A 26,956-nucleotide genomic window follows, 5' to 3' on the forward strand; every position below is an offset into this window, starting at 1 on the left:
CTGTGTGAAACATCAAACGTATACAAAACACAATCATACACAAAACACAACTCATAATGCATACAATAAACTACACTAAACTTGATACAAATATATATAATATATATACACTTCTCCTGTAAATTCGCTTACAACCCACACACAGTATGTCACTGTTGATTTCATGAAAATGCTTATTATATAATTGGTATATCAGAAGTACAAGAGAAATACAGATAATATACATTCACAACTCTTTGCACTTGGTGACACTGTGCAACAACTGGAAATTGATATATAACAAAACATTATAGTACAACACAATACTGCTGTGTTTGACAATATTTTAGATCAAATAAATGCAGCCTATCAATAACATGATAAAAAATCTTATGATATACATAAAATAAATCTTACATCATAAAGCAAATGTAAATCATATGTTTAATGGGTGAATGTCAGAGCACAGAAGTGGAAAGTTAAAGAAAACTTGATTGCTACACAGAAGCAACACCCTGCAAGCGAGAGTCAAATGCTAAATTAAAGGAAAAAAAAAAGTGAATTGCGTTGAACAAATTTAATTATGCTCATAAGTTAATGTATTGACTTATCCCACATTAGCACTTCTATCACAACTGTACAAACCCCCTGCAGTTCCATCACAAACCCCTTGGGGTTCACAATCCCTGGGGAAACCCTGCTGTAAGAGAATCTCTCACTCTCTTTATGTCTTTGCACTATTTCTCTAAGTGGAAGTGGAGCATTCCGGAAGAAGCATGAGCACATAATGCTCTCTAAGAGCTATGGGGCTCCTGAGGGAACTCCAGCCGCAAAACACAAAACAAGCGGATAAAAGCCATGGGCTGGATAGAAAAAAAAAGCAGTTTGACTTGGGAATGGAGTGAATCATGGACATTTGAATTAGAAGTGATGGATCTTAGAGAGTGACAGCTTATACGTTTGCACCAGTACAAGCCTTCGGATATAATTGTTTTTTTGACAGCTATGTTTTTTAAAAGCCATTTCAATTTTCACAAGCCTTTTTTTTTTCCATAGACATGGACCCAATCTCCAAAACTTGAGATAAACATTTTAGACAGGGTGAGCAATATACTATTCTCTTCTCCTCAGAGAAAAGCGAGAACAAATCTCATGTGCTTGAACCAGCAAAGGCACATTTGCTCAGAGCTACGTGGTAATGTAAGAGGTTGTAAGGTGGTTCCATAAAGACCACAAGTCAAAATAACCTACTTTCCTGTATTTGCATGGCTTTAGTCTCTCATTCAATGTAAATCTATAGGAATTCTGTACCTGCTTGATAAGAAATTGTAGGCCAGATTGATTGGAAAATTATCACACCTCACATTCACACTGTCAGTTTTGGGGATTGTCAACCGCATTTACTTAAAGGTGTGTGTCGAAATGTCTGTTCCCACAGCAACTTACATGAGCGTCTCGAATACTGGCTGTATGTATGTGCAATGGGAGTCTTTTTCCAGCAAAGTCGTGACAGTGACTAGTAGTAATATCAAAGATGGCGAAGTCCATAAAAATGAAATGTCTCATCACTTTTGACTCGACAAGAGTCCACTCAAGCTGTGTGTTCATCTGTCAAATCTTCATTAACTGACAATTTTGTTCTCATGCTGACATACAGTTCATAGAGCTAAAGAGCTTGTTCAAATTCTACATTTAACCAACACTGAAAAACTACACTAAAATTACTTAATTAGTTTTTAATTGGTCTGCTTTCCTTGATTTTCAGTAAAAACATCTAAAAATTCTAAAACAAGATACATTTACTTTAGAAGCAACACTAAGATACTATGACTTGATTTCATGGATTGTATTTTGACTTACTGCCGCATTTTTTCACTTGATTCACTTGTTTATATGTAAAATAAGTGACAAAATTTGCCAGAGCAGAAAGAAAAAATACACTGTATTAAAGATTTATTTCTATTAAAACAAGTCCTAATGACTTGCTACGTAAATGTATCTTGTTTTAAATATTTTAACTGGAAAATTAGACAAATCTACGTGTTATGAGTAAGTTTATCAAATGACTGCAAAGAATTTTCATAAAAGACCATATGTTAAGATGAAAGAAAACATTTTACAGAAAAAAATAAATAAACAAGGAAATCTCACCAATTTCCGACATCTCAGGCACAGATGTGACAAAGGGTCCGTCTGGGAATTTGGGAGCGTTGTCGTTAATATCCTGAACTTTTATAATGAACTCTGACTCTGGCTCCAGGGGTTTATTGTTGTTGCGGTCGATGGCTTGTGCATGAAGAACATAATGTGATTTGTTTTCCCGGTCCAGACTCTTGGTGGCGTGGATGTCTCCCGTTACCTCGTTGATGATGAAGATGCTCCCTGCTCCTTCACCACTAAGGATGTACCTGACCGAACCATCACCTTTGTCTGAATTAGAATGCAGCTGAAATGAGAGACAAAGAAACGTTGGTGTGTAACTACTGATGTGAATCAATACACTGCAATACATTCAATAAGCAGGGCTCATTAAGCACAAAATACTCCAATAAACCCTTAAGCTAGAAAACTTTTTTGTACCTTACACTGTTCCTTGCAGACCAGACTGATTTGCAAAATTCATTTGCTGGTGGATAGGGAATTTATCAGTAGTTGCTCGGTAAACAAATATTCTCTAGGAAGTCGACCTATGAACAGCTTACTTATAATTATCCCTGCACATTAAACTGGGACAGGAGAAAGAATTTAACATCAAAACATCAGACGCATCACCTTTAAAGTGACTTGAAAAAGTAAAGGAGGATGTTGGATGTTGAATAATGTATTTGCATTTAGCAAACAGAAAAAAAGAACAGTCTTGAAAGACTTCAACTGCTGAACTGGAGGATCATCCTCTGAGATGTGCAATCTCAGATCATCTAGTGTTGATGTGAGATCTTGTCCTACTGCAATGTCGAAAGAGAGAGAGAAGCAAGCCAAAAAAAAAAAAAAAACTGCTTAATTGATAGGATGAGGATTACTTACAGCTCTCTAGCTGATGGCTACCAACTCAGTTAAAGCTTATGACAAATAAAAGACACTTATAAAACAAATAATTATGCATGGTGGTCCCTGCAGACTGCAAAAACATAAGCATGTTTACAAAACATTAGCACATTTATACGCCGGACTTGCACTACCGTAATGTATCTGGATGTTATTATGTTCTCATTATTGTCAGTAGTGATTTTAAAATATTCTCATTACTGGTTTTGTGCTAATACAATGATTCTATGATGATGATTCTAAGATGATGATGATGACTATGAATAAACCATGTTATTTTGAGGGTTTGTTTCAATCTTATGTTCTTTTGTTTAAATAATTCGTTTATTTTTGATGTCTTTCACTGGGGTCAAACTGATCCCAAACAAACAGTCTTTTATCAGATAACAGATACATTTCTGAAAATTGTTACACAATTTGTGACACAAAAACTTCAGTAAAAGCACAAATGCCTAATGGGCTTTGACTGTATCAAAGGCACATAGTTAAGGACATATATTAAAAGGGACAATATTTATTGATTACAGTTGCTATTTTGAGAAGAACTGTACGTTGTGACACCAAACATAGGCAAAGTCAAATTCACCAGAACAAGACTATTAAAGCTATTATGTCAAATGTTACCCTGGTGTCTAAATACTTCACACTTTCAACAGTATCTCATTGTTTTTTTCACATAATGAAATGTGCTTAATTGTCATGAAAATAAAGTCTCAATGCCAAAACAATCTGTCACGGTTCGTAAATTCATTGTTTCCTTCTCGTCTCGTGTTACTGTTGTTATGTGTGTGTGGGTGTGTGTGAGTGGGCGTCACCGCTCATCCTGACTGATCAGCGGTCCAGCTGATCTCGTTCATCACTCCAGCTGCAGCTCATTCACGCACCTTTAAAACCTCACTGCATTCTCCTCTCATTGTCAGATCGTTGTTTGATGTCTCCCGTGTGTGATCCTGTTCCTGTCGGCGTTCCTGTTCGTGTTCCCGTTCCTGTTTCCTGTTCACCCGGATTACGTCTTCACTTGGATCGTCACGTCTGCATCACTTCACTTCACGGACACCATCGCTGACCATCTAGTCCCTGTGTCACCAGTCTGCCCACTTCATCACCGGACTTTTTTCATCTTCATTCAATAAACAAAGAGTTTTACTTGCACACTTGCTTCCGTCTGTTTGTAACCATGACAGAACGATCTGACCGTTCCATGGAAGCAGCAAGCGAATCATCAGCACTCGAGTCATTTGTCAACACCAGCATACAGCGAATGGATCAACAGGAGAAGAATCTCAACGACACAGCGAGAGCAGTTCAAGCGCTGGTGACACAGGTGTCCGAGCTCACCCAGCAACTCCAACTTATGCGAAGTCCCGCTGCGCCACCCACACCGGCCGTTCCCCCCACACCATCGGACAATGCCTCCCAGTCAGAGCCCCGCCTTTCTGTACCTGAGTCCTATGCAGGTGAGCCCAGTTTTTGCAGAGCGTTTTTAACCCGCTGTTCGATGCATTTCTCCCTGCAACCTAGGACTTTCTCCAGCGAATCGGCCAAATTCGTTCGTGCTCACGCTCTTGACTGGGAAGGCAGCACTTTGGGGAACGGCGGTGTGGGAGAATCAAGACCCATGCTGCACCTCGTTCCAGACACTCTCCGCCGAGATGAAACGAGTCTTTGACCGCGCCAGCACCGGGAGAGAGGCGGCCCGCGTACTAGCTGAGCTCAAACAAGGAGAGAGGTCAGTCTCTGACTACTCTATTGAATTTAAGACTCTGGCGGTAGAGTGTCAATGGAACGAGGAGGCGCAGTGGGACATGTTCCTGCATGGGCTGGCTGACCGCATCCAGAGGGAGATCTACGCCCTGGACCTGCCCACGTCCCTCAATGGCTTAATCGACCTGGCTCTTCGAGTAGACGCACGTTTATCTCGGGTCGAGCGGCGGAGGCTACCCAGCCGACTGACGGGAGAAGCCGAACATCAACGGTCCAGCGGCGGGGATGCGGTCAGCCCCGTCTACGATCACGAGCCCATGCAGGTCGGGCGAGCTCGGCTTACTCGGGAGGAGAAGGAGAGGCTGAGATCCCAAGGGCTCTGCCTGTACTGCGGGGCATCAGGACATTTCGCTTTCAACTGCCCAGTAAAAGGCCAAGCCCGACAGTAAAAATGAGGCTACTGTTGGGTGGGATCTCCGCAGAGAAGACCTCATCTACATCTACGCTCCTTCCAGTAAGACTAAGATGGTCAGCCCACGAGCACGACTGTCAAGCACTGGTGGACTCAGGGGCCGAAGGTAACTTCATGGACTGTTCTTTTGCGCACAAGTTTCAAGTTCCCCTCCTACCACTCACACACAAGACTGAAGTCCACGCACTCAACGGTCAAGACCCAACATCACATTCACCACCGGACACATCACGCTCGTCACGTCAGGCAATCACACTGAAACGCTTTCATTTTACATACTGGACTCACCCCTCGCACCCATTGTTCTAGGACATCCCTGGCTCCTCAACCACAACCCCAAGATAGACTGGCAGCAGCGAGCAGTACTGGAATGGAACACTAAATGTCATGAGTCCTGTCTTGTGTCTGCTTGTTCGTCTGTTTCTGTCTCTGTGTTTCAGGAGGAGGCAGTGGATTTATCTAACGTGCCTGCGGAGTACCAGGACCTGAAGGAAGTGTTCAGTAAGTCTCGGGCTGCGTCTCTTCCTCCACACCGTCCCTATGACTGTGCAATAGATTTACTGCCAGGTACTACTCCGCCTAAAGGCAAGTTATATTTGCTTTCTGTTCCAGAGAGGGGGGCCATGGAGAAATATATTTCTGATTCTCTAGCAACGGGGTTCATCCGCCCTTCCTCTTCTCCAGCGGGGGCAGGGTTCTTTTCCGTGGGGAAGAAGGACGGATCTCTGCGACCTTGTATTGATTATCGAGGGTTGAACAGCATCACGGTAAAGAATACTTATCCTTTGCCGTTGATGTCTTCAGCCTTCGAGAGGTTGCATGGAGCGTCTATCTTCACTAAATTGGACTTACGTAATGCTTATCATTTGGTCCGCATCAGGAAGGGGGATGAGTGGAAGACTGCTTTTAACACCCCCAGGGGGCACTTTGAATACTTGGTCATGCCTTTCGGTTTGTCCAACTCCCCAGCAGTCTTCCAAGCACTCGTCAACGACATGCTGCGAGATATGGTCGACCAGTTCATATATGTCTACCTGGATGACATATTGATTTTTTTCATCATCTCTCCAGGAACACGTGCAGCATGTCAGGCGAGTGCTTCAGAGGTTGCTAGAGAATGGGCTTTTTGTCAAGGTGGAGAAATGCGATTTTCATGCACAGTCTGTTCCTTTCCTAGGTTACATTGTGTCGTCTGAGGGAATACGCATGGATCCTGAGAAAGTTAAGGCTGTAGTAGAGTGGCCAAGTCCAGATTCCCGTAAGGCCCTACAGCGGTTTCTGGGGTTCGCCAGTTTCTACAGACGGTTTATTCGTAATTTCAGCCAACTAGCCTCACCTCTGACCGCCTTGACCTCCCCCAAGACTACGTTCAGGTGGTCAGACGCAGCTGAGGCTGCGTTTGCCAAACTCAAGAGCCGCTTTGTTTCGGCTCCCATCCTGATTACCCCTGATCCATCACGTCAGTTCGTGGTGGAGGTCGATGCGTCAGAGGTGGGGGTAGGTGCAGTGATATCCCAGCGTTCTTCCACAGACGACAGAATGCACCCATGCGCGTTTTTGTCCCATCGTTTGTCCCCTGCCGAACGCAATTATGACATTGGTAACAGAGAGTTGTTGGCAGTCAAGTTAGCGTTGGAGGAATGGCGTCACTGGTTAGAAGGGTCGGGGGTACCTTTTATCGTCTGGACCGACCACAAGAATCTGGAATACATTAAAACCGCTAAAAAATTTAACTCCAGGCAGGCTCGGTGGGCACTTTTTTTCGGACGTTTTGATTTTACACTCTCGTACCGCCCGGGTTCCAAGAACATCAAATCCGATTCTTTATCGCGCATTTTTGACCGTTCCGAACGCCCGTCTACTCCCGAGTGCATTTTACCCGAGAATCTATTTGTCTCCACACTCGTATGGGAGGTCGAATCGAAGATCAAGAGAGCCTTAGAAGGGGTAACGCCCTTGGCCGGTTGCCCACCGAATCGCTTATTTGTACCGGAGGGATTACGGTCCGACGTTATTCAGTGGGGGCATTGTTCCAACGTGGCTTGTCATCCAGGAGTTAGTCGTACCAAGTTTTTGGTCAAGCAACGATTCTGGTGGCCACTCATGGCTCGTGACGTTCACAGTTTTGTTTTGGCTTGCTCTGTTTGCGCCATTGGTAAGACTTCCAATCGACCCCCAGATGGGCTACTTCAACCGCTGCCTGTCCCTTCGAGACCCTGGTCCCACATTTCGCTAGATTTTGTCACCGCCCTCCCACCCTCCCAGGGTAACACGGTAGTTTTGACCGTGGTGGACCGGTTCTCGAAGGCGGCACATTTCATTCCCTTGCCCAAATTACCCTCAGCCAAGGAGACAGCGTTGACCGTCGTTAATCATGTCTTTCGCTTACATGGCCTCCCGACAGATGTGGTTTCCGACAGAGGACCCCAATTTGTGTCCAAATTTTGGCAAGAGTTTTGTAAATTATTGGGGGCGACTGTCAGTCTGTCCTCAGGGTTTCATCCCCAGAGAAATGGTCAAACGGAGAGAGCCAACCAAGATTTGGAGAGAACGTTGCGATGTCTGGTCTCCAAGAATCCTTCCTCATGGAGTCAGCAATTGTCTATGGTGGAGTACGCACACAATACGTTGCCAGTGTCATCTACGGGCCTATCTCCGTTTGAGTGTAGTGTAGGTTACCAGCCACCAATTTTTCCTAGTCTGGAATCCGAAGTCGCGGTCTCCTCCGCTCACGCCTTCGTCCAGAGGTGTCGTCGCACTTGGACTAGAGCCCGTGAGACTCTACTCCAGGTGGGAGCGCACACCAAGGCCATAGCCGATCGCCACCGGTCTAGGCCTCCCGTATACGTCGCCGGTTCCAAAGTGTGTCACGGTTCGTAAATTCATTGTTTCCTTCTCGTCTCGTGTTACTGTTATGTGTGTGTGGGTGTGTGTGAGTGGGCGTCACCGCTCATCCTGACTGATCAGCGGTCCAGCTGATCTCGTTCATCACTCCAGCTGCAGCTCATTCACGCACCTTTAAAACCTCACCGCACTCTCCTCTCATTGTCAGATCGTTGTTTGATGTCTCCCGTGTGTGATCCTGTTCCTGTCGGCGTTCCTGTTCGTGTTCCCGTTCCTGTTTCCTGTTCACCCGGATTACGTCTTCACTTGGATCGTCACGTCTGCACCACTTCACTTCACGGACACCATCGCTGACCATCTAGTCCCTGTGTCACCAGTCTGCCCACTTCATCACCGGACTTTTTTCATCTTCATTCAATAAACAGAGTTTTACTTGCACACTTGCTTCCGTCTGTTTGTAACCATGACACAATCCTACTAAATAGGCTTACTTTTATACTACTTCTGTTGATTTGTGTAATTATAATGTTTTGTTGATGACTCCTTTAGTTCCTGTGTTTCCTCTCTGTTTAGTTCCTGATCCCTTTGATTATATTGTTAGTTTGTTGCTATGGTTACTAATTGATTGCTTGATTATGTTTACCTGTTCTTCATCTAGATTCCTTTGTATCCACTATTTACACCCCCTGTGCTTCAGTGTGGTTTGCATTTCTCCAGTGATATCCTGTGTATTGATTTTGTAAACAAAGACTATTCTGGAATAACCTTCTTGTCTTCGTCTTCGTCTGTGTGTGTGTTGGCAACCGCAGACTGTGACAATTTGAGGGTAAAATGTGATCTGGATACTTTCTTGAATGCTTTCATGAGATTCATCCATCTAAATGTCAACTGCATTTTCAGGACTTCTCGAAAGTCTTTGCACTTGCAATTACCTCTCTTTGGGGACCGAAAGAATGACCAGGCGTGAAAACAAACCGGTACATGGCTGGGATGATGTCTGGCTTGCATGCACTCAAGATGCACCGAACAATTATTATAATTTAAAAAAGCTGTAAAAGACAATACTGTCATTCCCAAAGCATGGTGAAAAATGACAAGACTGGTTAATATTTCAGGAAGGCATAATGTGAACCCATGGGATACCTGTGCACTGGTGTCTCAGCTCTGCACACAAGTAGTATGCTCATTGCATGGTGTCTCAAGGCTCATTGGTTTTGTGATAAGGCAAAACATTGACAGAACACTCAAATCACTGAAAGCCTTGGTTCTCCTGAGTGTTTTATTGTCACTATCCAATAAATGTTAGATTGTGATCCACTCAAGCTCAGTTTAATGACTCAAGCACAGACTAAAGCAAACAAATACATAGCCTACACCTCCAGCCATCCAATCATTTATAGTCCACAGGAATTCAACATTGATGCTGTTACTTTTTTAATACACATTACTAATCTTATCGTGCCTCATCAGTGCACATTTGCAGAGATGAATGGATTATGTTAACTAGAAGCTGAATGGTTTAATAGGCACTGGTATAGCAAACTTGCATTCAGATGTGGATTCATTCTTATATTGAAACATTCTTTCATGATCCAATAAATTCCAGATGTATAGAATACCTATGGTATTTTTCCTCACTGATTATCTTGTTTCACTCTGAAATATGTCACAATACCAAGTAAAATAGGTTGGGACTAAAGGATTGTGATGTTTGTAAAGATACATTTTAATATATATATATATATATATATATATATATATATATATATATATATATATATATATAAACTCTTGATTTTGTTTTTGGGGTCTGAATAGGTTTTCATGCTTGAATGTTCAAATAAAACATAGATTTTCATTTATTTAATATTGTTGCAGCACCTCTCTTTGTCAGTCTGTCAGTAACGCTCTGTTTAGTAACTGTCTCTATGAAGCCCCTCTTTCCGAAAAGCGCAGTGTGCTCTGATTGGTGGGCTGGACCAGTGTGTTGTGATTGGTCAAACTAAACCAGCCCACAACCCTCTGATGTGTATAACTGTACACTCTAGACTACAATATAGGCGTTTCAGGGAGTTCAGAAACAGTGCGCACAGATATACTTTGTAACTTTGCAGACCTTTTTCATGCTCAAGCAGCAACATTACATGTTAAAGGAAGTTGAAAATATAAAAAAGCATTACAGGACCCCTTTAAAACAAACATATCAATATAACCTAAATGGTTTCTAATCAAATAATTCTGAGAGTAAATTATCTCATCGGTGTGTCTGTTTTTATTTCCTAAGAACTTTTATAGAGAAATGTTTGAGCAACCAAATTTTCCTCTGGGCTCAGTTCTGTAGACTGAAGAAAAGTGCAGTTTAAATAAAAAGAGACTTTTCCTTCGTTTAATCTGAATATTGTATGTGGCGTTTTAAATCAAAGCTCAGCTGGTCTAATGATCGTTCAAGGCATATTCTGAAGCTATTAGTAGCTAACTCAACACAAATGAAACACTTTAAAAATGTTAGAGAGCACAAATAAGATCCCAGACATTGATTGTGAAGTTATAATCTGATAAGAATGTATTACAAGGACCGCAGTATTGTCTTTGCAGCCCAGTTTGTGGACATTAGAGAAAAATGGCAAAAAAGATATCAGACACTTCAATCACACCATTCCATGAAGGGGTGAAATTCATTCCCTGGGTTATTTGACTGTTTGAGGCCAAGAAATGTGCAAACCGTGGCCGCTAATACAAACAGCAATGCTGAAATTAATTTGTGATTAAAGGAAAGTGGGGCTGATTGCACAGCCGGGTCGTCGGCAAGAGTGAACTGTCCGTTTCTGTCAGTAAACAGAGCACTCAGGCTGGCAGTCAGTAATTAGCTGAACGGTCAGAGCTCACACTCGGGCTAGAACCTCTCCAATCAGAAGACAAGTTACTGAGACTTTATGTTAGAAGCCCGTAAACAAAATCACTTGCAGACACAGTGAATCTGCACCAATTATTTTACATTATCTTCTCAAAAAAACAATCCACTTTTTCTATGCGCACCTCAATCAGAACAAAAAATAAGCAATTTAAGCTTAAGCAAGAGTGCTTCTGTACTAAATAGCTGAGTGGAAATGAGAAAATGAAAATGATTAAAAATAGAAAATGAATAATAGAAAATGAGTGGACTGAACTGAAGAGAAGAAGCTCCAACATGGATCTGGGAATCTGAAGGATCTGGAGAGATTCTGTGTGGAGGAATGGTCTCTGATCTCTTGTTAGGTGTTCTCCAAACTCATCAGGCATTATAGGAGAAGACTCAGAGCTGTTATCTTGGAAAAAGGAGGTTGCAAAAAGTATTTAATAAAAGGGGGCAAATAACTGTTCCCAATGTGTTTTGGAGAAAAACATTTATTTTATAATGTGATTTTCCCCCCACTTTCAATTATTTTACTTCAATGAAAGGCTAGATTTTTGCATTTTTTTTTAAATAAAATATCAAAAGGATAAACAATGCAGATTTATTTTTTTACAGCCATCTTTGATCATATTTACCAAGGGGGCAAATAATTCTGACCAGCACTGTATGTATGTATATTTATTTATTTATTACTAAATTAACATTGGCTAAACATTTTACTAGATACAAGTAAAAGCAAACATGGACCACAAAAGGAGAATTTTTAACAAATGTCCTTAAATAAATACTAGAATAAATAAATAAATAAATTACCCCAAATGAGTGAATGGTATATAAATATAAAAAATGCATCCCAACAAATATATAGTATGTATATATGTATATATATATATATATATATATATATATATATATATATATGTGTGTGTGTGTGTGTGTGTGTAAGGGAAAGAGGTCAATTTAGCTCAAAGGGAATTATTCATTTATAGGGAATTTTGAAAGACTTGTTTATTTTACAGCCGAACAAATGAATCATCCAGCACTCAGTTAAACAGGCCGTAACTATCAACTCTGTAGCGGATATTATATCCAAACTATAGTGAAAATACTATTTTTATTAGCACGGTAACAAGATCAGCAGTTTAAGACATTAAATCCGTAGGCACATAACACAAAGAACACTTCTCTTTAAATACAGACTTTATTCATTATTCTGACACATAAAACTAATATCTAACACAAACACATGCACCCACACATTCACATGAGTTGCAGAAAGAAAGAAAGTGATGAAAGAATGAGTTTTAAAGAGAATAAAATGATGAAATAACAAGTTTCTAGCAATATATGCACTTTATAAGACCTAACCTAAATAAACCATCAATCATTAATTTAACCCTTATACCGGTTCTTAGACGTGGTTATTAAATTTAAATCAATGCACCAGTTCTGCTAGGATCTGGAGTTATTCATTGCTTATGTTGTTTATGTCTTTGATGGGGATATCCCATGATCGTTGATTCGCTGGAGGCCTTTTCGTGTCTGGAGTGTCTTGGAGCAAAAACTTAGAAAACGAGACTCACAACGGAAATAAAAAGAACTAAGTAAAGAGAGAAAAGAAAAATAAGTGAGGCAGTTGGCTTTTTTCTTCATGATGGTAACTTTATGACTCCTTAAAACCATCCTTAAACCATTTTCATCTGATCGGATCTCATCTCCTCATCTCATCTAATGCTTTGTTTGTCCAACCCTTTGGAGGAGTTTTGACCAATATGGTTTTTGGTTCAGGCTGTGACTTTCTCTCCTCCTCTCACATAACTTAAATGTTATCTGATCAGTCACACAGTCTCTTAAATTCCCCACTCTAGCAGGGTATGATTTAGACATGCATTTTATAATAAGAGTACAAGACATTTTACATGGATTTGATTCATACCGTAATAATTCAAGAAATGAAAAATCATTCACGCTGATATCAAACACTCCATGCTTACATGAACTAATAAATAATTATTAAAAAGGACATCAACAATGAGTGATTGTCAACATCACAGGATGATAGTCAAATGTGTGGGTTGCAGACATTATGTAGAACTATGTGAGGAAATGATTGAAGTTCGTCTAGCATTGTTTTGGAATGATCTGATGCATTTGGATATGGAAAGGCAGTGGTTATAAAGAGGATTTTATTCCTGCGTTCAAGAGAGAGGTCAAACAGAGGTCTTCAGGAAGAAGGTCTGTTTTGGATCTCTGTGATTTTCCTCTGACTCAAGCCATCTCCAAACCAATCTGTCTTTTTAAAAACTGCCTAATATTGACATTTGTTCTCTAGTTCATCTCTTGCAAGCGCTGTGGAGGAGTTAGTTAGTTAGGACAGACTGGACAGGTCTCTTATTTATGGTCCTGGATTGCTGATTTAGGGCCCTATTTTAACGATCTGAAACGCAAGTGTCAAAGCGCAAAGCGCAAGTAACTTTGTGGGCGGGTCTTGGCGCTGTTGCTATTTTCCCAGCGGGATAAATGACTCTTGCGCCAGGCGCAAATCTAAAATGGGTTGGTCTGAAGTAGCTTCATTATTCATAGGTGTGGTTTGGGCGTAACGTGAAATAAACCAATCAGAGCGTCATCTCACATTCCCTTTAAGAGCAGACGCGCTTTGTTCTAAAGCGGATTCCTATTATAACGGCGGATTTGCCAGACGCGCGCCAGGAGCAGTTCACAGCCAAGGAGAGCAACGCTCTCGTCAGGGACGTTGGGGATGGAGAAACCCACCCAAATTAACTTCGGTTAAAAAGGCGTATGATAATTTGGGTAAATGTGTAAGCTAGATGTATGCTTTTATAATAAATTGTCTATCTATCTATCTATCTATCTATCTATCTATCTATCTATCTATCTATCTATCTATCTATCTATCTATCTATCTATCTATCTATCTATCATAATAATGTATGATTTGCAAAAATGAAAACTGCTGCTTCTGTGTAGATGAGAGAATCAAAGTGTATGCGCGTTGTGCACACGCTACATTGATTATGGCCAAGCATGCGCCCTTAAAATAGCATATGAATAACATGCGCAACGCGCCACTGACTTTAAACTATTTTTTCCTGGTTAGTGGCGCAATTGTTTTCTAAACCTGCAAAATAGCATGAAGGAACGTTTGCGGCGGAACACGCCTCCTTTTTTGCGCTGAACCGCCCAGGGAGCGCAAGTTCATTCCCTAGTTTAGCGACGTGCTTCTGTGGAGGGAAAAGCGCGCTTTGCGCGGGTGCAAAATAGGAATGATACATGCGTCAGTGTACAAAGTCAATTGCGCTGGGTGCAAGATAGGGCCCTTGGACTCCCCATGGAATTCTGCTTCTTGGTCAGTTTGAAAGGATCATCTCTGTCTGATCCATTCTCAGTTCCTACATTCATTTTAAATAAACATAAAAGACTTCTTACACAAACACATTTACACTGCAACAGAAAAGTTTCCTATTTTAAGCACTCCAGTTTGGTATAATTTACAGCTGCTGTTGCAATAATGGCATTGTGATAATGGGTATACTGTCGGGATTACACACACAGACTCCCTGTGACAAATAAAACAGGATTCATTGTGAAATCCCAAACGCTACACCATCAGGACTGCTGAACCCAAACCCATTCCTTTTACACTCTGACTCTGCTTCCAAATTTGGTCCCAGCTACACAAGGGAACATAAATTTCACTTAACCTGCAGTCAGGCTTCTAATTTGGCCACTGACTTAGCTGGGCACAGGCTAATACATCACACTCTGTCTCTGCACCGGCTCCTCTGACGCTCAGTCAAGCCCTCACTAATGGCAGGAAATAAAAGTGGCACTGGGTCAATAGAGCCAAGACCAGCCAGCTAAAACACAGGGTGGGCCATCATTTCTGGAGTGATAACAGAGTGCAATGTATTAACTTTATCAATTAAATTTAAGTGGCACATATAAAACTGAATCCGCTCAGTATATCAAATACAAATATATTAAGCCAACCAAACATATGAAGCTAAAATATTAAAAGGCAAATCAGGTGTGACACTAAGAACATTGTGAGAAGAAACGTTTCCTCCACTTAAACGAGTTCTGTCTGAAGAGAGAAAGGCAAATACATAGTGTGAGTTCAGATTTAATCAGCAAAAATACATTTATCAGTATTTTTTAGTGTTCAAGTTATAAAATGTGTAAGACTTGCCTTAAAGAATATGTCTGACTCAATAAATTAGCAAATTAAGTTAATTTATCTTTTACTCCATTGGCAAAGTTTTTTTTTTTTTTTTAAACATAACATTTTTGCTAAGAAACAAGAAATTTAACAAGAAAAACAAAAACTTAATTTAAGACATATTCTCTGAAAACAAGTTATATTGCAAGTAAATTAACCTTTAAAGACGCTTAGATAATTTTCCCAGAGAAAAATTATGATTAAGATTTCTTTGTCATGTAATGCCTAAAAGTAAAGTCTTGTTTTCAATAATGTCTGACTAAAAAATATAGCAAATTAAATGTGTTTTTCTTACTTGAGAGTTTGTATTCTTTGTTTTAAATAAGCATCATTAAATTGTTAGATTTTTTACTTAAAAACAAGAAATGATATTAGTCATTATTCAATTAATATATCATTTAATTTAATTTAATATATACCATTTGAAAACAAGTAATTTAATATTTTGCAAGTAAACTGATCTTTAAGGATTTTTAGGCAATTTTTCCAGAAAACAAGAGGAAATGATGATTAAGATTTTTGTAATGTCTAAAAACAAGCCTTTTTGTGTTGATCACTTATCAAAGACTTGGTTATTTCTAGATTTTATCCACCGCCCTCAGAATATCCTTAAAAAATAACACCTAGAATAAAAAGTCTCACTTGTACAGAAACATCCATTAACAGGAGAGACTGTTGTTACCTCTATAGTGCTCACAGTAACCCTGTAACCTTGGAAACCAAGCAAATTAACTTCTTCCACTTTTTTATTTTCATCTGACAGAAGACAGCAACTGATCTTTCTAAAACCTGGGTTTTTTACACATGCATAAGACATTATTCCAGAATTTCTAGCAAAAAATTAAAAATTTCCCATGAAAGTTACCTTATCACTGACTAGCCTTGAACACAAATATAATTTTGAAAAGTTATTACTAACTCATGTAATTATGATTCACTTAATCAAAAATTACTTAAGTCAAAATTACCTGAAATTGTTATACATTTTGAAGCAAAATGAGTAAAGACAGGTTTCATTAAGTGTGAGTCAGGATGGATGGAGTGTGGGATAGAAAAAAAACCCTCAATGGCGGGACAGAAAGTCTTTCAGATGCGGGAGAGAGACACAGAAAGACAGAATGAAGGAGAGGGAGATGGAGGGAGTATGAGGAGGAGTGAAGGAGAATGAGGTCAAAGAGTAAAATAAACTCATCAATCACCACAGAGCTTTATATTCACAATTAGTAAGGTGGACTTGTCTCTGATTAAACTTATCCTTTTTTCCTCTGAAGAGCTTTTAATCAGTGTGTGTGTGTGGGGGGGGGGGGGGCCTTTGATAGTGATTCAATAATCGCTTAATTTTCTGTAGCCTGCACTTTTCTAATCAGGTGCATTTGGTCAACACTGCACAAAAAAAGAAAAAAAAAAAAGCTGCTGTAGCCGAGACGAGAAAATTATATTTCTCAGATGTTGCTCTTTTATAGCTCAGCAAACTAACTGTTTTCAAATTTTATTTAGCCAAGTACACACTCAAGTACGTCTCAGATGTTTCTCCTAAAATAAAACTATAGGCAAAAATTAGATGTACAAATAAAAGAGTAATATTAAACAGCATTTACTTCTTCAAGCTGAGTGAGTGAGTGAGTGAGTGAGTGAGTGAGTGAGTGAATGAATGAATTAATGAATGAATGAATGAATGAATGAATGAACTGTTTCTCCAAGCCAGCAATCAGATTAAATGGGATAATTTTTTTGTAAGCCTCTACTTTCATATTGACTCTATAGATTGTGTAACTTTAATTATACAGTCTTGTAAGGACTTTTGAGAGTTTTACATCCTGGTAAACATTTTGAGACACTTTCTTTTCTTTACTTTCCAGTCAGCCTTCATTTAATCTCATTCCTGAGAAACAATTGAAAAATTAAAGACGCAAATGTGAGTTTTCATTCCTAAGGGAGAAATTGACTTTGCTGTACAGAGGAGAAGAACAGTAACAGAACCAAAACCTACAACGACACTGACCGAGCAAATAAATATAGTAAACAATAGGATAAAAACGACAAAAAAGTAAAATAGTTTAGCAACTTAAAAGCTACATGACGTGGTGCAGATAAACGTAGTTTCACTATTTGTCTAACACTGCTGAGTGTAGGTAATTCACACATGCTTAATCTCTCTTAGAAATATTAGAAAAATAATGCACACCCGAGGTGGTAATGCGGCCACGACGTGTGTGTGGGCATGTATGCATTTCATTTGACTTAAAATTATATCTCAAACCGTAATGAACATTTACTTACGTGGCAAGCATTTGCACTTTAAATAAAACTTCATAAGAGAAGGCTAAAGTTTAGCCTTGAACACTTTAGCTTCCCCACCCTGCGCTACTCAAAGTGGAAACGGTTCCTTGATTCTGCCAAGGGACCATCCATATATAACCATATGAATAAAACATTCAAACACCTTTTGTATCAGAATATGTCAAGACCTGTAACGCTGACAGAGCAGAACAGACACACTTGAGGATGGAGGGTTTTTTGGACACATTATGTTGAAATATACTCAAACCATTTATATAAACCTTGTAAAAACCCTACAGAGGCTAAAAGTCAGTCATCAGAGGGGAAAGAAAAATATTTTCCATCCTTCTTCAGCTATCTGCTTCAGGACATTTCAATAGTTTTCAATATGCACTTTCTTGTAAGCCAATTTTGGATATAAATGTATAATTAAGGAGTAATTGTAATATTAAATGTTAATATGGGAGATTGTAAGATCCACATGGACCCAAAAAAAATATTTTAGTGTGAGGTTCTCCAGAACCAAAAAGAAACAACTTTACGTAAATGTTTCATAGCAAGACTTAGGCCCCATCCACACTACTGCGTTTTCGTTTAGAAACGGAGACCTTTTGCTACGTTTGCACCTCCCGTCCAGACTAAAACGGCAAAAACGAAGACCTAAAACGGAGAAGTTTAGAAACGCTGCCGACCCCGTTTTGCGTTTTGAATCTCCGGAGGCCGTTTTAGTGAAGACGGGTCAAAACGGCGGACTTTAGAAACGATGACGCAGAGGCTCACGCTCGGCTCTATGATTGGGTGTCATCAGTCATGGAGTATACACAGGTAATATTCAGTACCAGTAAACTCCACTCGCTGGAACAGTTTCTTACAGTAAGAACTGCCATCTTCAGGCGCGGCTCGCGGTAAACGCGTGCATGCTAGAAATAGAACCGACGCCTATTTTTCATGCGACATGCAAGCGTGTTGGAAGTGTTTCCAGGCAAAATAGAATAGGAAAATATGTTTATATGTCATTTTGACACAAATACATATTAATAAATGACATTTTGAGCATTTTTTACAGTCTATGTTTGAAAGTCTCTAGGTTTACACCGGCACGCGCATGCCCAGTGTTGGTGAATGGTCACGTGATCCGCGTTTTCAGTCATTTTAATGTGGACGGAGATCAATTCTAATATGCAGCTAAAACGCTGGTGTGGACGGGGATCGTATTCGTTTTAATTCTCCGTTTCTAAACTAAAACGCAGTAGTGTGGATGGGGCCTTACAGTCTGGAGTCAGTTGAGGCTGGACATAAGTGAGAAGAGACATAAGTGAGTTTTCTACTCATTCCTCAGAGTATTTTGATAAAAGATCATTGTTAAAGTCCACATGAAATCAAAATTGACCATATTTACTTTGTTTGCCTAAATTGATCGTTTTGTGGTGAACAATTCATCCATGCAAGTCAATCCACACAAAAAAAAATTTTGGCTTCGTAATCTTTAATCAAAATCTGAAAATGCCCCTCCCCTCTGCATTGGAGGACCTTCCCTGATGACGTAGGTTTGAGGACTTGGGTTGGGAAACCCTTAACCACTCCCCTCAAACCGTTAGTCTGTTATGAGCGAGAGATGGAGAGGAGGAGCGCTAGAGTAAAACCCTGCCCTCTGTTCAATATTCCTTTTCACTGGGAAATACGTCACAACACTGGAGAAAAGTCGTTTGCAACTTCCGGTTCACGCGGACTTTAAGGGAAAGCTGAAAAATGCTGTGTATAAAATAGATAAGACTGCAGATTTTGTCCTAACAGAAAATTTGTCTCAGACTGCAAAATCGTTCTAAAATAGTGGCCGTAGGAGCAACTCCAGTTTTCCCTACAATCAGGGAAAAAATAAATGCAGTTGTCACTCAAAAAGTATGTGGTCAGCATATCTATATACATAGGTCAAGTTAAAGGAGTCAAAAGTACCAGTATCTAAAAATCAATAAATAATTAAAAACAACAACAACATGTATGTTCTGTGTTCCCCCCTTCATAATGTTTTTGGTTTAGTCCTGTGACCTAGTTTTCCCCAGTCTGTTTGATTAGTCATTTATTTCACCTGTGTCCTTTTCATGATCTGATTAAGCTCCTTTGTTTGCTACATGTATTTAGTCCCCGTGTTCTCCCTCAGTCTCCGTTCTCGTTAATGTTAGCGTCTATGTTAAACTGTGTTAAAGTGAGTGTTTTGTATTAAATCCTGTTTATTCCTATTCTCCGTCTTCATCGTGCTTTTCACTACACCACGTTACACAACAATCAGTCTTTTCACAATAAACCAACTGAATTTGCATACAATATGCACACATTTGCATACTATACGAATATGTATGTAGAGCTCTGAGTTGAGTTACTGCATGACTGACTTACTCTAAACTTTACTCCAGACACTCCAGAATTAGATGATCTCTCAAGACACTAATCCAGTTTAACATTTTGGTGCCTACTAAAGAATCACAAGATTAAAAATGCAAGATTATGAGAGGGATTTTTGTTTGTACGGCTAAAGAGAGGATCACAGGATTGTCTGAGTCTCTCTGTCTCCTCTTCCTCTTCCTCTTGGGTAATGTATGAGTGTCACATAGACCAAGCTTGAAGTTTTTCAAGGACCCTTCTTTAAGAAGAGAGACTGCCTGACAGGAGCCAGAACTGCACCGTTTCCTTTTCAAGGTCTGACAATATATAAAGCTGCACCGCCTTGAATATTCCATCACCTGCACAAACATTATATATCACATATGTTACACATGTGTCTTCATGTAGCATGTTATTTCTCACAGAGCATGAGAAATAACAGTCTCCCAATGTCGAGGATGAATGCACAGGGATGAGTTATTACCTCAGTCAAGGACCTTGAAAGACAGTCTATGTGTTATTAGATGATACATGCTGTGTTTTCTAACTCATAATTGGTTAAGTTAAAGGAGTCAAAAGTACCTGTACTTAATACTTTAAGTTAAAAAACTTCTTCTAAAAAACTAATGAAAAAAACAACAAAACAATACCAGTCTATTCACAGTATACTGACTAAATGTGGTGCCTGGATGCAGCACCTTAAATGAATACCAAGTACAACAGTTATCATTTATTTAAATTGTTTTAAATAAATGTACTTTATATTTATATGCATTTATTTACATAATTATTTAAATAATAAATAATTAACATTTAATGTCAATATGAATATTTGTATTATTATTTATACGTATTAATAGTCATAATAGTTTATAAATTAACGTACATATTAATTTATATATTTAAATTATATAAATATAATGTTATTTTTTAATATTACGTGTAGCATATATTCATGATGAAATCCTGTTTCTGCCTCAGATGTAAAAATTAAAAGGTAATTTTGAAATATTACAAATTAAGAAATAGTCACATTGTGAGATATAAAGTCACTAATAAATGTATTTAATTCACATTTAAATAATTAAGTAATTTATATTAACTATATAAAATATTTAATATACAAATATTTAATGCCAACATTGAAATTCATATTGGTATACATACACATTGTATTTTATATTTATCAGTATACAGCATCCAGAATTAATATATGAATATTTATCTATATATATATTTTTAAATTATGTTTTATATGTATCATATATTTATGGAATCCCTTTTCTGCCATTAAAATAAATAAATAAATGATTGCAAAATAAATGTAAAAATAGAAACACAAGCTGCATCCAGAACTGCATACTACAGTAGTAGGCAAAAAACAGTATGTGACTCAGGCCATCCTTAAAAATATTTTATAGGCGGGAGAACATTTTTCACCGATGTCTAGGGGCTGTTCACACCAGGCCACTTCATGCGTTTTCTCAGATCGGATTGCAATCTGATTTATCAAAACGATTCCATTTACACCTGGTTACATATACAAATGTGTGGGGGTTTTTTTGCGGATATAAATCCGATCTTCAATTCCCGCTATGCAGATTTAATGGAGTGCACGTCACCGAAAGCAACAGTTATGAGATTATTTACATTATTTTATTGATCATCAGCTAAAATTTCTGAATCAAAGCCCGCAATAAGAGAAAGCGGAAACAGCCCTGGTAAGATCATTTTGTTTCTTTACATTTAATGAAGATGATTGTGTGTTAAGCGTCTGCGACTTACTTTCACTTTGATTTGCGATAGCACGTTGATGCTCAGCTTCTCATCTGCGGCGATGCGTGTTGCAGTAGCGTCGTCATATCTGACTAAAACATGACATATAGTCTATTACACGCTCTCACATGTTTATTTTTTAATAAACCATATTCAACAACATATAAAAATGAAATAATCTTTAGAGTAAAGCCGCAGCCATCATTACCAAGCGCGAACCATTGACAGTGAATGAAACGAAGCGAACTTAGCCTACAGGCCGTAGTGTGACATGCATAAACCAATAGTGTAAACATAATCATAGATGACACGCCACGGGTTTTTATTTAAAAGAAAGAACGTAGCTTATGTTTGTATGTAGGTCTAGGCAATTTATATTCACAATACTTAATAACTAATATTATTTTATTGCATTTGTATTAGTTGTTTGAAGAGTAAAAAAAAAAAAAAATCGGTCTGTCTTAACGCATTTTACAACCGGCAAGTCAGTCGGACTAAAAGGGAAAATAAATAAATAATTGGGTCGGTACTAAATTGACAGGGTCGGTCGGGTTACGGCAAACAAGAATATTTTTAAGGATGGCCTCATGAAGAGTAGGCAAAAAGTCTTTGGATGACCTACTACTTCTGACGAGATTCTGAAGTGTGCATACGATGGACACTTTACTATTCCATGAGCCAATGGGAGTGGATTTGTGAATGACAGAGAAGCGACTCAACTGATGCCGGTAGGTCACATGACAATGACAACATGGCGAATGTAGTTCGTCCAGATTACAGTCATACTACACACATTCATGTATGTGCTTTTTAGCATTTGCAAAGTAATAACTTCTTCAAAATAAGTACCTACTCAAGAGAGTATGCGATTTCTGATGCAGCGACAGTCTCAATGTGAGATAAAGTATAACGTCCATGTTATTAGAAATAGTCACAACTGTGAGATTAAAGTCGTGACTCACAGCTACTAGAAATAGTCACAATTGTGAGATATGAAATAAGATATGGGCTTTCATCCAAAGCGACTTACATTGCATTTCAAAGTACACATTTACATTCTTATCAGTTCTTGCTTTCCCTGGGAATCAAACCCATAACCTTAGCGTTGCAAGCACCAATCCTCTACTGTTTGAGCTACAGGAAAGCAAGAACTGATAAGAACTAATAATTCATATTTGATTTCACTGTACTATCGAAAAATGGTGTTGAAAATTATGAAAATGCACTGGTATTGGCATCAACTACAGAAATTCTGGTACTTCAACTGTAATGAGTTGTTTATCCATGGTACATTCATTACAAAACTGCTTCATGGAACGCTGATGAGTTGATTACTCTAATCATATGGTACTTTGACCCCTAAAGACTGCGTGAGTCTTTTGGCGAAATAGCTTTTCCAGTCCCTTTTATCCATCTTTGAGGATAAAGATGCAACCAGTGAGGCACTCAACCACTTGAATGCAATAAAATAAAGAGCAGTGTCTATCATATCAGTTTGTCATCCCTCACGGGAACCTTTCCTGTTCTATTGCAAGCGTCTGCAAGTTTTAATTAAGCAAAGACTCAAAATAAACACATGCACTCACACTCACACACACACACACACACACACACACACAAACGGAGGGGCTGAAGGATTAATTGTCTAGAGTCTTTGCCGATCTAATTAAGGGTCATTTCGCATCATGGCCATATTTTACCAGCCCCTGTGATAGAGGCGGTAATTAAATATGAGGGAGTTAGCCGCACTAACGATCTTGGGACCTTGCCTTTTGCATGCGCATGTCAAATTAAATCCCTCATAACAGCTTGCTCTTAATGGCATTTTATCGTTGCGGATTAGCATATTCTGTTGACGCTGTAAACCTTGTTCAATTTTTGTAAACTGTTTGAGCACGAAGCACAGCGGTGGCCAGAGGGCTTGGGGGTCTCTACCTGCCGTAGTGAACTAACCAATCAGAGCTCTTCAGAAGCAGTCGTGCGGATATGCTAATAAAGGAAGACAAAAAGTAATTATTATTTCATGCAATTAGCAACCTGATAAATCTCTACTTTGAAGTAATGCAATTTTAAATTAATACTATCTGCTTAATAGCCATGTAGCACTCCAGTTACAATGTCAGGCCACACTAAAGTCTAGTTCTGTATGTGGCTTTAAAGAAGACCTATTATACTTTTCAACATTTTTAACTTTCTTTAGAATGTAATGTTGCTGTTTGAGCATGAAAAAGATCTGAAAAGGTCAAAGCACAAAGTCACTCCAAAATGAGTTATTCTCTATATCGGTGTCACTAGCCGCGTTTCCATTACCCTTCAAATTGCGCAAATTGAAATTGTGAATTGAAAATACGGCCAATGGAATCACGTCAATTTCACAAAAACTCCCATTTATCGCAAAAAAGGTTTTACGCTCACATGAGGTGGTTTTTCAGGCAATTCGGAAAAGAAATATTTCGCAAAACTGCAATGGAAACAGTTTTTGCGCATTTACAGGTCACCTGACGTAGATGACGCGGTATGTTTGGGCAGAATACAAGATTTATTTTATAGATTTATACGAGTTCTTTATTAAATTCATATAAGACAAAAGAATTACAGGAATAATGGATTCTAAACCTCAAATAAATGGCACAATCAAGAAGCAGATATGAGGGAGAAACACCCAGAAACACCTCATATGTGCTGCTCACAAGTATAATAAGGGTCGTTCCTTACCATTAATGCTTGGAAAACACACATACATCTCCTTCAATTAATAATAATGGCTAGTGCAGTGGCTGGGATATACATAATACTACCAACGTCCGTTGCCATGGTTTTTGGAATGGTTTTACTTATCGCGAAAGGAAAAAATGTAGTTTTAGTCGCATAACATCGGTTAATGGAAACGCCGTCATTTCGCAATAGTTTTTTGTCGACATTTAGAAAAAAATCGCAAAAGTTTTGCGCAAATCTGTTATGGAAACGCGCCTACTGTTTCTGAATTCTCTGAAACGCCTCCATCGTAGTCTTGAGTTTTCTTCTGAGAATATTAACCTGTAACAATATCCATCAAGGCATGCGCAAAAGAGGGGCATGGCATGGTTGAGTTGTGTGAATAGTGTGTTGAAACTAGGGCTGCGCAATTAATCGCAATTTCCATGTAATCACACTTAAATAGAGTTGGCTTATCGTGATTTTGAAATCGCATAGGCTGCGATTATTTTTTATGCGCAGCTTGTCATTGATATACGGCTCTGTAAACGCTGCTCCATCTGAAAGCACTATGACGACAGTTGAGCATCCTTCTGTGAGATGATGTGGCTTCTTAAACAGAATATGGCAGTCGTGTGTTTATTAGTCATGTTTAATCAATCAAAGCGTTTCAATCTTCTGTTTGTTCAGCTGAAGCGATAGGGATTTCCTGGAATGATGTGCGTTATCTACTTCTGCTGCGGGGCATATTTGGCGTGTCTGTGTGAGAGCGCCCTCTAGATGGAGCAGCGTTTACTACCGATCAGCCGTGCTGCACTGACAAACTGTGCATAAAATAATCACAGCCTTTGCCAGATCGTGTGTGGTTTCATTGCGATTAATTGTGCAGCCCTAGTTGAAACTCACAGTCATTTTAAGGGGCGTGACATTTCCAAAACACGCTCAAAGGGGTTGACCAATCACAACACACTGATCCAGCCGACCAATCACAGCACACTACGCTTTTTGGAAGGAGGGGCTTCATAGAGACTGGGAAGAGAGGTGCTGCTGCAACAATGTAAAATATGTGAAAAATAATGTGTTTTTGACCATTCAAGAAAACCTATTCTAGTAGACTGCAAAAATCAAGACTTTGAAAAAGGGCATGGCCTCTTTAAAGTTCACTCAAGCATTTCAACACCACACTAATATTGGCATTTTATTAGTCTGAACAGACAAAATATAGTTTTACTCAATATAAAAGCTCAGAAATGCGCAAATCACTATCTTATGCATTCAATTTCCCTGTCATGCTTAAAGTTAAAACATGAAGATGTAAATATATAAATATTTTTTTTTCCTCACTTCATTGTCATAAAAATGCATTTTTGTACCTCACAGAGACAATTTTCCATTGCAGCCTTCAAGTCCTCCTGGGAAGTTTGTACTTATGAGCTCAGAAGTCAGAATTATACAGAGATTTGCATTCTAATTTTGCTTGGATGGTTTTGGGACTAATTTATGCTTTATATGTATTTTATGCTTCTTATAAATTATTCACAGAAAATGATGGCAAATAAGTGTCACCTCATAAACCAGCTAAATAAGAAGTATTTTATGCCATGTTATCACTATTCTTCAGCAGCAATGGGTACATAAAAAAACTGTACAAACTACTGTAAATATATAGCCAACCGTCACAATTACAACTTACAATCAAAAACAACTTGATTTAATAATTCAATGTAAATTAAATTTGTAAATGTAAATGACAATTCACAAAGTAACACTTTTTTTTTTAATAGCAACACATTAATTGCAAATATTTAATTAGTAGATGTTTTAGCAGTTACAACCAGTAAGAAAGCTGTTTGAAAGTTATTTCAAAATAAAGGTACATAACTAAAAGCTTACTAGAAAAATAGCCGGGCGATAGCCGGGCAACTGCGAGCTTGTGAATGCTAACGGATATCTTTCTCCAAGTATGATAAACACGCTCATTTCTAATGTATTGGTGTCTTTCCTGACCGCTCACCTCATAAATACAATCATTCCAACATGATTTGAAGGCAGCAAGTAATAATGTCTGTCTCTTTTTCTATCTTTCTCTGTCTGCACGTCTGTCTCTCTTTTCCCTGCATTACCCTATGCTTGAGTACCCTGAATACTGATCAACCGCCACACATTTACATATTTCTGAAGATAAGAGAAACCAAACGCTACACAGACAACTTATCCAGCTTCCTACGGCCTCATTGTACAACGCTTCAGTAGAGAGACGTAAAGCACATGGACATGGCCTGCGGAATCAATCTCCGCTTCAGAAAGAGAGAGAGAGAGAGAGAGAGAGACGATACACAAAGAGAATAAAAGGAGGACACTGGGATGGAGCTTTGCCCCCTGCTAACAGTCTCACAGTACCCATTAAACAACATTTATTGAATCAATTTACGATGCGTAATGCAGTTTTTGAGTACTGGGAGCTCAAGGACAGTGGCAGTGTGTCTTTCATTGAGCTTCTACTGTTATGTGAACAGGTTCTGTTCATAGCTGACAAATAGATTCCAAAATACAATGTATATACTGTATTTGTATAAGGGAAGGTATATATTTTGTAGATATATAGTATATAAACACTGATATCTATGATAGAGATCAAAATAGAGTAAAA

The 26,956-nt window shown here is 38.8% G+C and overlaps 1 protein-coding gene across 1 annotated transcript in view; it reads right to left on the minus strand.

Moving 5' to 3' along the window:
• Positions 1-26,956, minus strand: part of LOC311095750 (cadherin-18) — a 102,212-nt gene that overhangs the window by 52,923 nt on the left and 22,333 nt on the right. Inside the window, exon 3 of the mRNA XM_084134481.1 lies at positions 2,131-2,425. Coding sequence (XP_083990607.1) covers positions 2,131-2,425 — 295 coding nt within the window. The remainder of the gene's footprint in view (positions 1-2,130; positions 2,426-26,956) is intronic.

This window comes from Abramis brama (genome assembly GCF_963993115.1).
Source record: "Abramis brama genome assembly, chromosome: 14".
Classification (NCBI taxonomy): Eukaryota; Metazoa; Chordata; class Actinopteri; order Cypriniformes; family Leuciscidae; genus Abramis; species Abramis brama.